The sequence below is a fragment of the Scyliorhinus torazame genome, chromosome 22 (assembly GCF_047496885.1).
Source record: "Scyliorhinus torazame isolate Kashiwa2021f chromosome 22, sScyTor2.1, whole genome shotgun sequence".
NCBI lineage: Eukaryota > Metazoa > Chordata > Chondrichthyes > Carcharhiniformes > Scyliorhinidae > Scyliorhinus > Scyliorhinus torazame.
The window spans coordinates 16,852,901-16,867,034 of NC_092728.1; the positions used below are offsets into that span (position 1 = coordinate 16,852,901).

Here is a 14,134-nt window from a genome sequence, read left to right on the forward strand (position 1 = left end):
AACTGGAATCTAATCGAGGGGTTTGGGGTGATTTATATATCGAATAACAGATACCCGGGAGTGAGTTACAGACTGGAATCTAATCGAGGGGTTCAAGATGGTTTATATATAGAATAACAGATACCCGGGAGTGAGTTACAGACTGGAATCTAATCGAGGGTTTCCGGGTGGTTTATATATAGAATAACAGATACCCGGGAGTGAGTTACAGACTGGAATCTAATCGAGGGGCTCGGGGTGGTTTATATATAGAATAACAGATACCCGGAAGTGAGTTACAGACTGGAATCTAATCGAGGGGTTCGGGGTGGTTTATATATAGAATAACAGATACCCGGGAGTGAGTTACAGACTGGAATCTAATCGAGGGGTTCGGGGTGGTTTATATATAGAATAACAGATACCCGGGAGTGAGTTACAGACTGGAATCTAATCGAGGGGTTCGAGGTGGTTTATATATAGAATAACAGATACCCGGGAATGAGTTACAGACTGGAATCTAATCGAGGGGTTCGGGGTGGTTTATATATAGAATAACGGATACCCGGGAGTGAGTTACAGACTGGAATCTAATCGAGGGGTTCGGGGTGGTTTATATATAGAATAACGGATACCCGGTAGTGAGTTACAGGCTGGAATCTAATCGAGGGGTTCGGGGTGGTTTATATTTAGAATAACAGATTCCCTGGAATGAGTTACAGACTGGAATCTAATCGAGGTGTTCGGGGTGATTTATATATAGAATAACAGATACCCGGGTGTGAGTTACAGACTGGAATCTAATCGAGGGGTTCGGGGTGATTTATATATCGAATAACAGATACCCGGGAGTGAGTTACAGACTGGAATCTAATCGAGGGGCTCGGCGTGGTTTATATATAGAATAACAGATACCCGGGAGTGAGTTACAGACTGGAATCTAATCGATGGGTTTGGGGTGGTTTACATATAGAATAACAGATACCCGGGAGTGAGTTAACGACTGGAATCTAATCGAGTGGTTCAGGGTGGTTTATATATAGAATAACAGATACCTGGGAGTGAGTTACAGACTGGAATGTAATCGAGGGGTTCGGGGTGGTTTATATATAGAATTACAGATACCCGGGAGTGAGTTACAGACTGGAATCTAATCGATGGGTTTGGGGTGGTTTACATATAGAATAACAGATACCCGGGAGTGAGTTACAGACTGGAATCTAATCGATGGGTTTGGGGTGGTTTACATATAGAATAACAGATACCCAGGAGTGAGTTACAGACTGGAATCTAATCGAGTGGTTCAGGGTGGTTTATATATAGAATAACAGATACCCGGGAGTGAGTTACAGACTGGAATCTAATCGAGCGGTTCAGGATGGTTTATATATAGAATAACAGATACCCGGGAGTGAGTTACAGACTGGAAACTAATCGAGGGGTTCGGGGTGGTTTATATATAGAATAACAGATACCCGGGAGTGAGTTACAGACTGGAATCTAATCGATGGGTTTGGGGTGGTTTACATATAGAATAACAGATACCCGGGAGTGAGTTACAGACTGGAATCTAATCGATGGGTTTGGGGTGGTTTACATATAGAATAACAGATACCCGGGAGTGAGTTACAGACTGGAATCTAATCGAGTGGTTCAGGGTGGTTTATATACAGAATAACAGATACCTGGGAGTGAGTTACAGACTGGAATCTAATCGAGGGGTTCGGGGTGGTTTATATATAGAATAACAGATACCCGGGAGTGAGTTACAGACTGGAATCTAATCGAGCGGTTCAGGATGATTTATATATAGAATAACAGATACCCGGGAGTGAGTTACAGTCTGGAAACTAATCGAGGGGTTCGGGGTGGTTTATATATAGAATAACAGATACCCGGGAGTGAGTTACAGACTGGAATCTAATCGAGCCGTTCAGGATGGTTTATATATAGAATAACAGATACCCGGGAGTGAGTTACAGACTGGAAACTAATCGAGGGGTTCGGGGTGGTTTATATATAGAACAACAGATACCCGGGAGTGAGTTACAGACAGGAATCTAATCGAGGGGTTCGGCGTGGTTTATATATAGAATAACAGATACCCGGGATTGAGTTACAGACTGGAATCTAATCGAGGGGTTCGGGGTGGTTTATATTTAGAATAACAGATTCCCGGGAATGAGTTACAGACTGGAATCGAATCGAGGTGTTCGGGGTGATTTATATCGAATAACAGATACCCGGGAGTGAGTTACAGACTGGAATCTAATCGAGGGGTTCGGGTGATTTATATATCGAATAACAGATACCCAGGAGTGAGTTACAGACTGGAATCTAATCGAGCGGTTCAGGATGGTTTATATATAGAATAACAGATACCCGGGAGTGAGTTACAGACTGGAAACTAATCGAGGGGTTCGGGGTGGTTTATATATAGAATAACAGATACCCGGGAGTGAGTTACAGACAGGAATCTAATCGAGGGGTTCGGCGTGGTTTGTATATAGAATAACAGATACCCGGGAGTGAGTTACAGACTGGAATCTAATCGAGGGGTTCGGGGTGGTTTATATTTAGAATAACAGATTCCCGGGAATGAGTTACAGACTGGAATCTAATCGAGGTGTTCTGGGTGATTTATATATAGAATAACAGATACCCGGGAGTGAGTTACAGACTGGAATCTAATCGAGGGGTTCGGGGTGATTTATATATCGAATAACAGATTCCCAGGAATGAGTTACAGACTGGAATGTAATCGAGGGGTTCGGGGTGGTTTATATATCGAATAACAGATACCCGGGAGTGAGTTACAGACTGGAATCTAATCGAGCGGCTCGGGGTGGTTTATATATAGAATTACAGATACCCGGAAGTGAGTTACAGACTGGAATCTAATCGATGGGTTTGGGGTGGTTTACATATAGAATAACAGATACCCGGGAGTGAGTTACAGACCGGAATCTAATCGATGGGTTTGGGGTGGTTTACATATAGAATAACAGATACCCGGGAGTGAGTTACAGACTGGAATCTAATCGATGGGTTTGGGGTGGTTTACATATAGAATAACAGATACCCGGGAGTGAGTTCCAGACTGGAATCTAATCGAGTGGTTCAGGGTGGTTTATATATAGAATAACAGATACCTGGGAGTGAGTTACAGACTGGAATCTAATCGAGGGGTTCGGGGTGGTTTATATATAGAATAACAGATACCCGGGAGTGAGTTACAGACTGGAATCTAATCGACGTGTTCGGGGTGGTTTATATATAGAATAACAGATACCCGGAAGTGAGTTACAGACTGGAATCTAATCGAGGTGTTCGGGGTGGTTTATATATAGAATAACAGATACCCGGGAGTGAGTTACAGACTGGAATCTAATCGAGGGGTTCGGGGTGGTTTATATATAGAATAACAGATACCCGGGAGTGAGTTACAGACTGGAATCTAATCGAGGGGTTCGGGGTGGTTTATATATAGAATTACAGATACCCGGGAGTGAGTTACAGACTGGAATCTAATCGACTGGTTCAGGGTGGTTTATATGTTGAATAACAGATACCTGGGAGTGAGTTACAGACTGGAATCTAATCGAGGGGTTCGGGGTGGTTTATATATCGAATAAGAGATACCCGGGGTGAGTTACAGACTGGAATCTAATCGATGGGTTTGGGGTGGTTTCCATATAGAATAACAGATACCCGGGAGTGAGTTACAGACTGGAATCTAATCGAGTGGTTCAGGGTGGTTTATATATAGAATAACAGATACCTGGGAGTGAGTTGCAGACTGGAATCTAATCGAGGGGTTCGGGGTGGTTTATATATCGAATAACAGATACCCAGGTGTCAGTTACAGACTGGAATCTAATCGAGCGGCTCGGGGTGGTTTATATATTGAATTACAGATACCCGGGAGTGAGTTACAGACTGGAATCTAATCGAAGTGTTCGGGGTGGTTTATATATAGAATAACAGATACCCGGGAGTGAGTTACAGACTGGAATCAAATCGAGGTGTTCGGGGTGGTTTATATATAGAATAACAGATACCCGGGAGTGAGTTACAGACTGGAATCTAATCGAGGGGTTCGGGGTGGTTTATATATAGAATAACAGATACCCGGGAGTGAGTTACAGACTGGAATCTAATCGAGGGGTTCGGGGTGGTTTATATATCGAATAACAGATACCCGGGAGTGAGTTACAGACTGGAATCTAATCGAGCGGCTCGGGGTGGTTTATATATCGAATTACAGATACCCGGGAGTGAGTTACAGACTGGAATCTAATCGAGTGGTTCAGGGTGGTTTATATATAGAATAACAGATACCTGGGAGTGAGTTACAGACTGGAATCTAATCGAGGGGTTCGGGGTGGTTTATATATCGAATAAGAGATACCCGGGGGTGAGTTACAGACTGGAATCTAATCGAGCGGCTCGGGGTGGTTTATATATAGAATTACAGATACCCGGGAGTGAGTTACAGACTGGAATCTAATCGATGGGTTTGGGGTGGTTTACATATAGAATAACAGATACCCGGGAGTGAGTTACAGACTGGAATCTAATCGATGGGTTTGGGGTGGTTTACATATAGAATAACAGATACCCGGGAGTGAGTTACAGACTGGAATCTAATCGATGGGTTTGGGGTGGTTTACATATAGAATAACAGATACCCGGGAGTGAGTTACAGACTGGAATCTCATCGAGTGGTTCAGGGTGGTTTATACATAGAATAACAGATACCTGGGAGTGAGTTACAGACTGGAATCTAATCGAGGGGTTCGGGGTGGTTTATATATCGAATAACAGATACCCCGGAGTCAGTTACAGACTGGAATCTAATCGAGCGGCTCGGGGTGGTTTATATATTGAATTACAGATACCCGGGAGTGAGTTACAGACTGGAATCTAATCGAGGTGTTCGGGGTGGTTTATATATAGAATAACAGATACCCGGGAGTGAGTTACAGACTGGAATCTAATCGAGGTGTTCGGGGTGGTTTATATATAGAATAACAGATACCCGGGAGTGAGTTACAGACTGGAATCTAATCGAGGGGTTCGGGGTGGTTTATATATAGAATAACAGATACCCGGGAGTGAGTTACAGACTGGAATCTAATCGAGGGGTTCGGGGTGGTTTATATATCGAATAACAGATACCCGGGAGTGAGTTACAGACTGGAATCTAATCGAGCGGCTCGGGGTGGTTTATATATCGAATAACAGGTACCCGGGAGTAAGTTACAGACTGGAATCTAATCGAGCGGCTCGGGGTGGTTTATATATAGAATTACAGATACCCGGGAGTGAGTTACAGACTGGAATCTAATCGAGGGGTTCGGGGTGGTTTATATATAGAATAACAGATACCCGGGAGTGAGTTACAGACTGGAATCTAATCAAGGGGTTTGGGGTGGTTTATATATAGAATAACAGATACCCGGGAGTGAGATACAGACTGGAATCTAATCGAGGGGTTCGGGGTGGTTTATATATAGAATAACAGATACCCGGGAGTGAGTTACAGACTGGAATCTAATCGAGGGGTTCAGGATATTTTATATATAGAATAACAGATACCCGGGAGTGAGTAACAGACTGGAAACTAATCGAGGGGTTCGGGGTGGTTTATATATAGAATAACAGATACCCGGGAGTGAGTTACAGACAGGAATCTAATCGAGGGGTTCGGCGTGGTTTATATATAGAATAACAAATACCCGGGAGTGAGTTACAGACTGGAATCTAATCGAGGGGTTCGGGGTGGTTTATATTTAGAATAACAGATTCCCGGGAATGAGTTTCAGACTGGAATCTAATTGAGGTGTTCGGGGTGATTTATATATAGAATAACAGATACCCGGGAGTGAGTTACAGACTGGAATCTAATCGAGGGGTTCGGGGTGATTTATATATCGAATAACAGATACCCGATAGTGAGGTACAGACTGGAATCTAATCGATGGGTTTGGGGTGGTTTACATATAGAATAACAGATACCCGGGAGTGAGTTACAGACTGGAATCTAATCGAAGTGTTCGTGGTGGTTTATATATAGAATAACAGATACCCGGGAGTGAGTTACAGACTGGAATCTAATCGATGGGTTTGGGGTGGTTTACATATAGAATAACAGATACCCGATAGTGAGGTACAGACTGGAATCTAATCGATGGGTTTGGGGTGGTTTACATATAGAATAACAGATACCCGGGTGTGAGTTACAGACTGGAATCTAATCGAAGTGTTCGTGGTGGTTTATATATAGAATAACAGATACCCGGGAGTGAGTTACCGACTGGAATCTAATCGAGGGGTTCGGGGTGGTTTATATATAGAATAACAGATACCCGGGAATGAGTTACAGACTGGAATCTAATCGTGGGGTTCGGGGTGGTTTATATATAGAATAACGGATACCCGGGAGTGAGTTACAGACTGGAATCTAATCGAGGGGTTCGGGGTGGTTTATATATAGAATAACGGATACCCGGGAGTGAGTTACAGGCTGGAATCTAATCGAGGTGTTCGGGGTGGTTTATATATAGAATAACAGATACCCGGGAGTGAGTTACAGACTGGAATCTAATCGAGGGGTTCGGGGTGGTTTATATATAGAATAACAGATACCCGGGAGTGAGTTACAGACAGGAATCTAATCGAGGGGTTCGGAGTGGTTTATATCTAGAATAACAGATACCCGGGAGTGAGTTACAGACTGGAATCTAATCGAGGGGTTAGGTGTTTGCGATCAGCGTTTGGGCGGTGGTCTTGTGTGAAAACGTTCGGGGGTGCACCCTGGAATCAACGTCGGCATTAGGCACACGGTGGCGCAGTGGTTAGCACTGCTGCCTCACAGCGCCGAGTTCCCAGGTTCGATCCCGGCTCTGGGTCACTGTCTGTGTGGAGTTTGCACATTCTCCCCGTGTCTGCGTGGGTTTTGCCCCCACAACCCAAAGATGTGCAGCATAGGTGGATTGAACATGCTAAATTGCCCCTTAATTGGGAAAAAATTAATTGGGTGCACTAAATTGGTGCAGTGGACTCGATGGGCCGAATGGCCTTATTTCCGCTCCTATGTCTTATGGCAACCCAACGTCCGGGTAGGGTGAGCAGGATGACGAGCAGATAGGGTGCCGCAAAAAATGTCTCTGTGCCAGGGAATAATCGAGATTCCGTGGCCAGGGAGCCAAAAGCAGACTGGGCCGGTGGCCTGACGGACATCCCGCCGCCAGCACCCGGCCGGTCAGTCCCGCCCCACAGTGTTTCAAAGCACATGGAGGGGGCATTCGGCCCATTTCCGTGCCAGCTCTCGAGGGTCGGGGTTTGAAACACACAGAAATATGGAAAGGCCGGGAGGGGGTGGTGCTGTGGGATTGTCACTTGAGTCATGCAGAGAGCCAGGGATCTCATGTTCCAGGTTCGAGTCCCACCATGGGCGTTGTGTTCTGCTTCTTCATGTCGCATCAGCTGCTTCCTTGATGTACGCTCTGACAAAGGGAGGTTCAGACTTGGAGATAGGTTTAACACATTTATTGTACAGTTAACAATTCTCCTACTTGAGTTCGACTCTCCTGCTGATCTTGCTATCGTAACTCAATCTAACTAACCAGTCTGCTCTAAGCCACGTGTTGGGTGTGATGCTTCCTGATCTGCCCCTGTCCTTCTCTCTGAGTGTCGCCTATGGAAAGAGAAAGAGCGTGTGTGCCCTGTCCTTTTATATGGGTAGCCCCCTTGTGGTAGTGTCACCTCTGGGTGTATCGTGAATGCCCATTGGTCGTGTCCTATCTTACTCACCTATTGGTTGGATGTCTGTGTGTCATGATGTCTCTGGTGCTCCCTCTAGTGTTTATTTAGTTGTAGTGTATCTACGTTAACCCCGTGTATTTACAGTGATGCATATCACCACAACGAGATTTAAATTCAATTAAAAAAATTGACCAGGAAACTTGTCGTAAGAAACCAGATGGGGAGGAAATCTGTTTCTCTGTGACCCCAGACCCCCCAACACACACACACAGCAGGGATGGTATTAAATAACGGATAATAAACACTGCACCCAGGGTGTCGCTGTGAATGGATACATTAAAGAGTGAGGGTGAATAGCCGGGGGAGAGAGGGTGAATAGCCGGGGGAGAGAGGGTGAATAGCCGGGGGAGAGAGGGTGAATAGCCGGGGGAGAGAGAGTGAATAGCCGGGGGAGAGAGGGTGAATAGCCGGGGGAGAGAGGTTGAATAGCCGGGGGAGAGAGGGTGAATAGCCGGGGGAGAGAGGGTGAATAGCCGGGGGAGAGAGGGTGAATAGCCGGGGGAGAGAGGGTGAATAGCCGGGGGAGAGAGGGTGAATAGCCGGGGGAGAGAGGGTGAATAGCCGGGGGAGAGAGGGTGAATAGCCGGGGGAGAGAGGGTGAATAGCCGGGGGAGAGAGGGTGAATAGCCGGGGGAGAGAGGGTGAATAGCCGGGGGAGAGAGGGTGAATAGCCGGGGGAGAGAGGGTGAATAGCCGGGGGAGAGAGGGTGAATAGCCGGGGGAGAGAGGGTGAATAGCCGGGGGAGAGAAGGGGTACAGACGGGGAAAAGAGAGGGTAAATGCACGGGCAGGGAGGGACACATGAACCCCCACGGAGAGAGAGAGAGGGTGAGGACGCAGATTCCTGGCCAGAGGGGTATAGAAATGCACGAGGCCGAGAGAAATTGGTTGCGAAACATCGCTTTTTCTTTTTCATGACCCGAGTCTTTCGTCCTGCAGCCTCTCTCCCTCCACTCGGAGTGTTTCTCTTCCTCTTGTTACCATGCCTCGAGGTCGACAGTCCGGGGTGAACTCGAGTAGCCAGCGAGCGTCGCAGTTGAGCACATCACAGGTAAGCACAGGGCTGGCTGGTGTTCGCTGTACCGTCTCGCTGCTTTCCTGTGCCCAGCCCTGTGCGACTCTTGTTTGACCCTCGTTCCACACTATAACCAATCGCTATTTGTTGATGTACCATTTGTCAATGTTCTCTGTCGATTATTCATTTGTCTTCTATGTCGTACTGTGTACGTTCCCTTGGCCGCAGACAAATACTTTTCACTGTACTTCGGGACAGGCCAATAAATATCAATCCATCCACCCACACTCGCAGCCTCCTGCCTCGCAATCAGCTGAACCCAGGACAGTAATGCCTCCGATTTACACTGCTCACCATTCATTCCAATCCTGCAGTGCCTCCCGCCCAGTCTATAACCCCCTCCAAGCCTCCCTATCTCTGTAACTCCCTCCACCCCGACACCCCTCCCTATCTCTGTAATTCCCTCCACCCCGACACCCCTCCCTATCTCTGTAACTCCCTCCACCCCCTCCAACCCTCACTATCTCTGTAACTCCCTCCACCCCCTCCAACACTCCCTATCTCTGTAACTCCCTCCACCCCCTCCAACCCTCCCTATCTCTGTAACTCCCTCCACCCCCTCCAACCCTCCCTATCTCTCTAACTCCCTCCACCCCCTCCAACCCTCCCTATCTCTGTAACTCCCTCCACCCCCTCCAACCCTCCCTATCTCTGTAACTCCCTCCACCCCCTCCAACCCTCCCTATCTCTCTAACTCCCTCCACCCCCTCCAACCCTCCCTATCTCTGTAACTCCCTCCACCCCCTCCAACCCTCCCTATCTCTGTAACTCCCTCCAGCCCCTCCGACCCTCACTATCTCTCTAACCCTCCACCCCCTCCAACCCTCCCTATCTCTGTAACTCCCTCCAACCCTCACTATCACTCTAACACCCTCCAACCCTCCCTATCTCTGTAACTCCATCCACCCCCTCCAACCCTCTCTGTCACTGGAACTCCCTCCATCTCCCTACATCCCTCACTATCTCTGTAACTCCCTCCACCCCCTCCAACCCTCCCTACCTCTAACTCCATCCACCCCCTCCAACCCTCCCTATCCCTGTAACACCCTCCATCTCCCTACAATCCCCTCCATCTCCCTACAACCCTCACTATCTCTGTAACTCCCTCCATCTCCCTACAACCCTCCCTATCTCTGTAACCTCCTACAGCCCCTACAACCCTCCCTATCTCTGTAACTTCCTCCAGCCCCGACAACCCTCCCTATCTCTGTAACCTCCTCCAGCCCCGACAACCCTCCCTATCTCTGTAACTCCCTCCACCCCGACAACGCTCACTATCTCTGTAACTCCCTCCACCCCGACACCCCTCCCTATCTCTGTAACTCCCTCCACCCCTCCAACCCTCACTATCTCTGTAACCCTCCACCCCCTCCAACCCTCACTATCTCTGTAACTCCCTCCACCCCCTCCAACCCTCCCTATCTCTGTAACTCCCTCCAACCCTCCCTATCTCTGTAACTCCCTCCAACCCTCCCTATCTCTGTAACTCCCTCCACCCCTCCAACCCTCTCTATCCCTGTAACTCCCTCCACCCCCTCTAACCCTCACTGTCCCTGTAACTCCCTCCACCCCCTCCAACCCTCCTTATCTCTGTAACCCCTTCCATCTCCCTACACCCCTCCCTACCTCTGTAACTCCATCCACCCCTCCAACCCTTCCTATCCCTGTAACTCCCTCCATCGCCCTACAACCCCCTCCATCTCCATACAACCCTCACTATCTCTGTAACTCCCTCCACCCCCTCCAACCCTCACTATCTCTGTAACTCCTCCCATCTCCCTACAACCCTCACTATCTCTGTAACTCCCTCCACCCCCTCCAACCCTCCCTATCTCTGTAACTCCTTCCATCTCCCTCCAACCCTCACTACCACTGTAACTCCCTCCATCTCCCTACAACCCTCCCTATCTCTGTAACTCCCTCCATCTCCCTCAAGCCCTCACTATCACTGTAACTGTCTCCTTCCTACAACCCTCCCTATCTCTGTAACTCCCTCCATCTCCCTACAACCCTCACTATCTCTGTAACTCCCTCCATCTCCCTCCAACCCTCACTATCATTGTAACTCCCTGCATCTCCCTACAACCCTCCCTATTTCTGTAACTCCATCCATCCCCTCCAACCCTCCCTCTCTCTGTAACTCCATCCACCCCCTCCAACCCTCCCTATCTCTGTAACTCCTTCCATCTCCCTACAACCCTCCATATCTCTGGAACTCCTTCCGGCCCCGACAACCCTGCCTATCTCTGCAACCCCCTAGAACCCTCCTTATCTTTGTAACCACCCTCAGTCCCCTACAGTCCTCCCTCAATCTGTAATCCCCTCCCACCACTGCAATCCTCCCATTTGCACTGTCGGAGGGTCAGTACTGAGGGAGCGCCGCACTGTCGGAGGGTCAGTGCTGAGGGAGCGCCGCACTGTCGGAGAGTCAGTGCTGAGGGAGCGCCGCACTGTCGGAGGGTCAGTGCTGAGGGAGCGCCGCACTGTCGGAGGGTCAGTGCTGAGGGAGCGCCGCACTGTCGGAGGGTCAGTGCTGAGGGAGCGCCGCACTGTCGGAGGGTCAGTGCTGAGGGAGCGCCGCACTGTCGGAGGGTCAGTGCTGAGGGAGCGCCGCACTGTCGGAGGGTCAGTGCTGAGGGAGCGCCGCACTGTCGGAGGGTCAGTGCTGAGGGAGCGCCGCACTGTCGGAGGGTCAGTGCTGAGGGAGCGCCGCACTGTCGGAGGGTCAGTGCTGAGGGAGCGCCGCACTGTCAGAGGGTCAGTGCTGAGGGAGCGCCGCACTGTCGGAGGGTCAGTGCTGAGGGAGTGCCGCACTGTCGGAGGGTCAGTGCTGAGGGAGCGCCGCACTGTCGGAGGGTCAGTGCTGAGGGAGCGCCGCACTGTCGGAGGGTCAGTACTGAGGGAGGCCGCACTGTTGGAGGGTCAGTGCTGAGGGAACGCCGCACTGTCGGAGGGTCAGTACTGAGGGAGGCCGCACTGTTGGAGGGTCAGTGCTGAGGGAGCGCCGCACTGTCGGAGGGTCAGTGCTGAGGGAGCACCGCACTGTCAGAGGGTCAGTACTGAGGGAGGCCGCACTGTCGGAGGGTCAGTGCTGAGGGAGCGCCGCACTGTCGGAGGGTCAGTGCTGAGGGAGCGCCACACTGTTGGAGGGTCAGTACTGAGGGAGCGCCGCACTGTCGGAGGGTCAGTACTGAGGGAGGCCGCACTGTTGGAGGGTCAGTACTGAGGGAGGCCGCACTATCGGACATCTAAACCTGCAGCACTAGCGACATTATCACATTGTCTTTTGCGAGATCTTGCTGTGTTTGCCGCCTGTCCTCCATGTCGGCAGTGACCACTGCGTGAGACGTGCCTCACGGTGTGCGTGGAAGTTTGAGGTATTCCGAGGTTGCTGGAGAAATGTGAGAATCCTCCCTCACTGTGGCACTGCCAGAGCCTCGGGGAAGCAGCCACGTTTGAATCTGTGCTTCTTGGAGCTAACCACCGCGGGGGAGAGTTCCTCACCTCATGGGCTTCTGTCCCCTTTGAGGGAGGAGAGCTGACTGCTGGTGGTCTAACCTGAGGCTCGCCGACCTCAGGCGAGGGGCAAGGTTGAGTAGGCGTGGACTTCATGACTGAACTCAGCGGGGCGGGAATTGAACCATGTCTGTTGGCCTTGATCTCCATCACAAACCAGCCGTCAAACTAACTGAGCTAAACCAGCCCCCCCCCCTTCAAAGTTTCCATCAACTATTTGTTTCTTGTTGCTGTTGTCATGTGAGTGTACCTTTAAGAAATGGGTGTTTATAAATGGGTGTGTACATAAATATCTGTAGTGAGAGTACCTTTAAGAAATGGGTGTTTATAAATGGGTGTGTATATAAATATCTGTAGTGAGAGTACCTTTAAGAAATGGGTGTTTCCTACTGCAATGATGTCAGAGTGTGGGTGGAGCCAGGCTGTCTGTCAGCTTTTTACTTTCGTTTTTGAGCAGGCTGCAGGATGTGTTAGTTTCGTTTTCAATGTTGGAGCTGAAGCCAGACAGAGCGGGTGTACTGTTGATCTCTCTGCCATAAAAAGACTATCTCTTGATCATTTGGTGAATTCAGAATTATAAATGTTCTCAGTAGTGACTCTAACCTGATGTGCTTCTGGTAAAGGGTGTTTTAAGTCGTATGGATGTCAAAAGGAAAGTTTAAAGGTTTACTTAGCGTTGTATACTTTGGGGGTTGTATTTGAATTAATGGTTGCTAAGATGTTCACTGTAGATGACTTCCGGGTGCGGCGATGACCAGCTGAGTCGCACGTTTCGGCAGCTCCCGGTGGAACGGACTTTTGGGCTCTTAATAAGAGCCCCAACGGCAATTTTAACGGCTAAACGTACTGTGCGGTGAACCAGAAAGGAATCCCCCCTGGATACGGATGAAAAAAGGAGAGGAAGGTGGCCGGATTGCGGTGGATCCTTTAGAGCAGCGGCAAGGAAGGCAAGCAAAAACCAAGATGGCGTCGGAAGGTGGCAGTTTAACATGGGGCCCTGAACAACAAGAGTTCTTGAAACGCTGCATGGAAGAACTCAAAAAGGAAATGAAGAAGGCGCTGTTGGCCCCGATATTACAGCCGATCGAAGGGCTAAAGGAGGAGCAAAAGACCCAGGAGCGGGAGCTTCGGGTCGTGAAGGCAAAAAGGCTGCCGAGAACGAGGACGACATACAGGGCCTGGTGGTGAAGACGGAGATGCACGAGGCACACCATAAACGATGTGTGGAAAGGCTGGAGGTGCTGGAGAACAACGCGAGGAGGAACAACCTAAGGATTCTTGGTCTTCCTGAAGGTGCGGAGGGAGCGGACGTCGGGGCATATGTGAGCACGATGCTGCACTCGTTAATGGGAGCGGAGGCCCCGGCGGGTCCGCTGGAGGTGGAGGGAGCATACCCAGTGATGGCGCGAGGACCGAGAGCAGGAGAAATTCCCAGAGCCATAGTGGTGAGATTCCTCCGTTTTAAGGATAGAGAGATGGTCCTTAGATGGGCAAAGAAAACTCGGAGCAGTAAATGGGAGAACGCAGTGATCCGCGTATACCAAGACTGGAGTGCGGAGGTGGCGAGAAGGAGGGCGAGCTTTAATCGGGCCAAGGCGGTGCTTCACAAAAAGAAGATAAAATTTGGAATGCTGCAACCGGCAAGACTGTAGGTCACATATCAAGGGAGGCACCACTACTTCGAGACGGCGGATGAGGCGTGGACTTTTAGCGTGGAAGAAAAATTGGAATGAG

General features: G+C 49.5%; 2 protein-coding genes across 3 annotated transcripts in view; one reads left to right on the forward strand and one right to left on the reverse strand.

The window, feature by feature from the left end:
• The window catches only part of atp2b4 (ATPase plasma membrane Ca2+ transporting 4), a 386,143-nt gene that overhangs the window by 256,181 nt on the left and 115,828 nt on the right, over window positions 1–14,134 (reverse strand). The gene's annotated exons all lie outside the window — the stretch shown is intronic.
• Window positions 1–14,134, forward strand: part of LOC140398937 (uncharacterized) — a 40,222-nt gene that overhangs the window by 11,060 nt on the left and 15,028 nt on the right. For both annotated transcript variants that reach the window (XM_072487924.1, XM_072487925.1), the window contains exon 2: window positions 8,749–8,860. In XM_072487924.1, coding sequence (XP_072344025.1) covers window positions 8,749–8,860 — 112 coding nt within the window. The remainder of the gene's footprint in view (window positions 1–8,748; window positions 8,861–14,134) is intronic.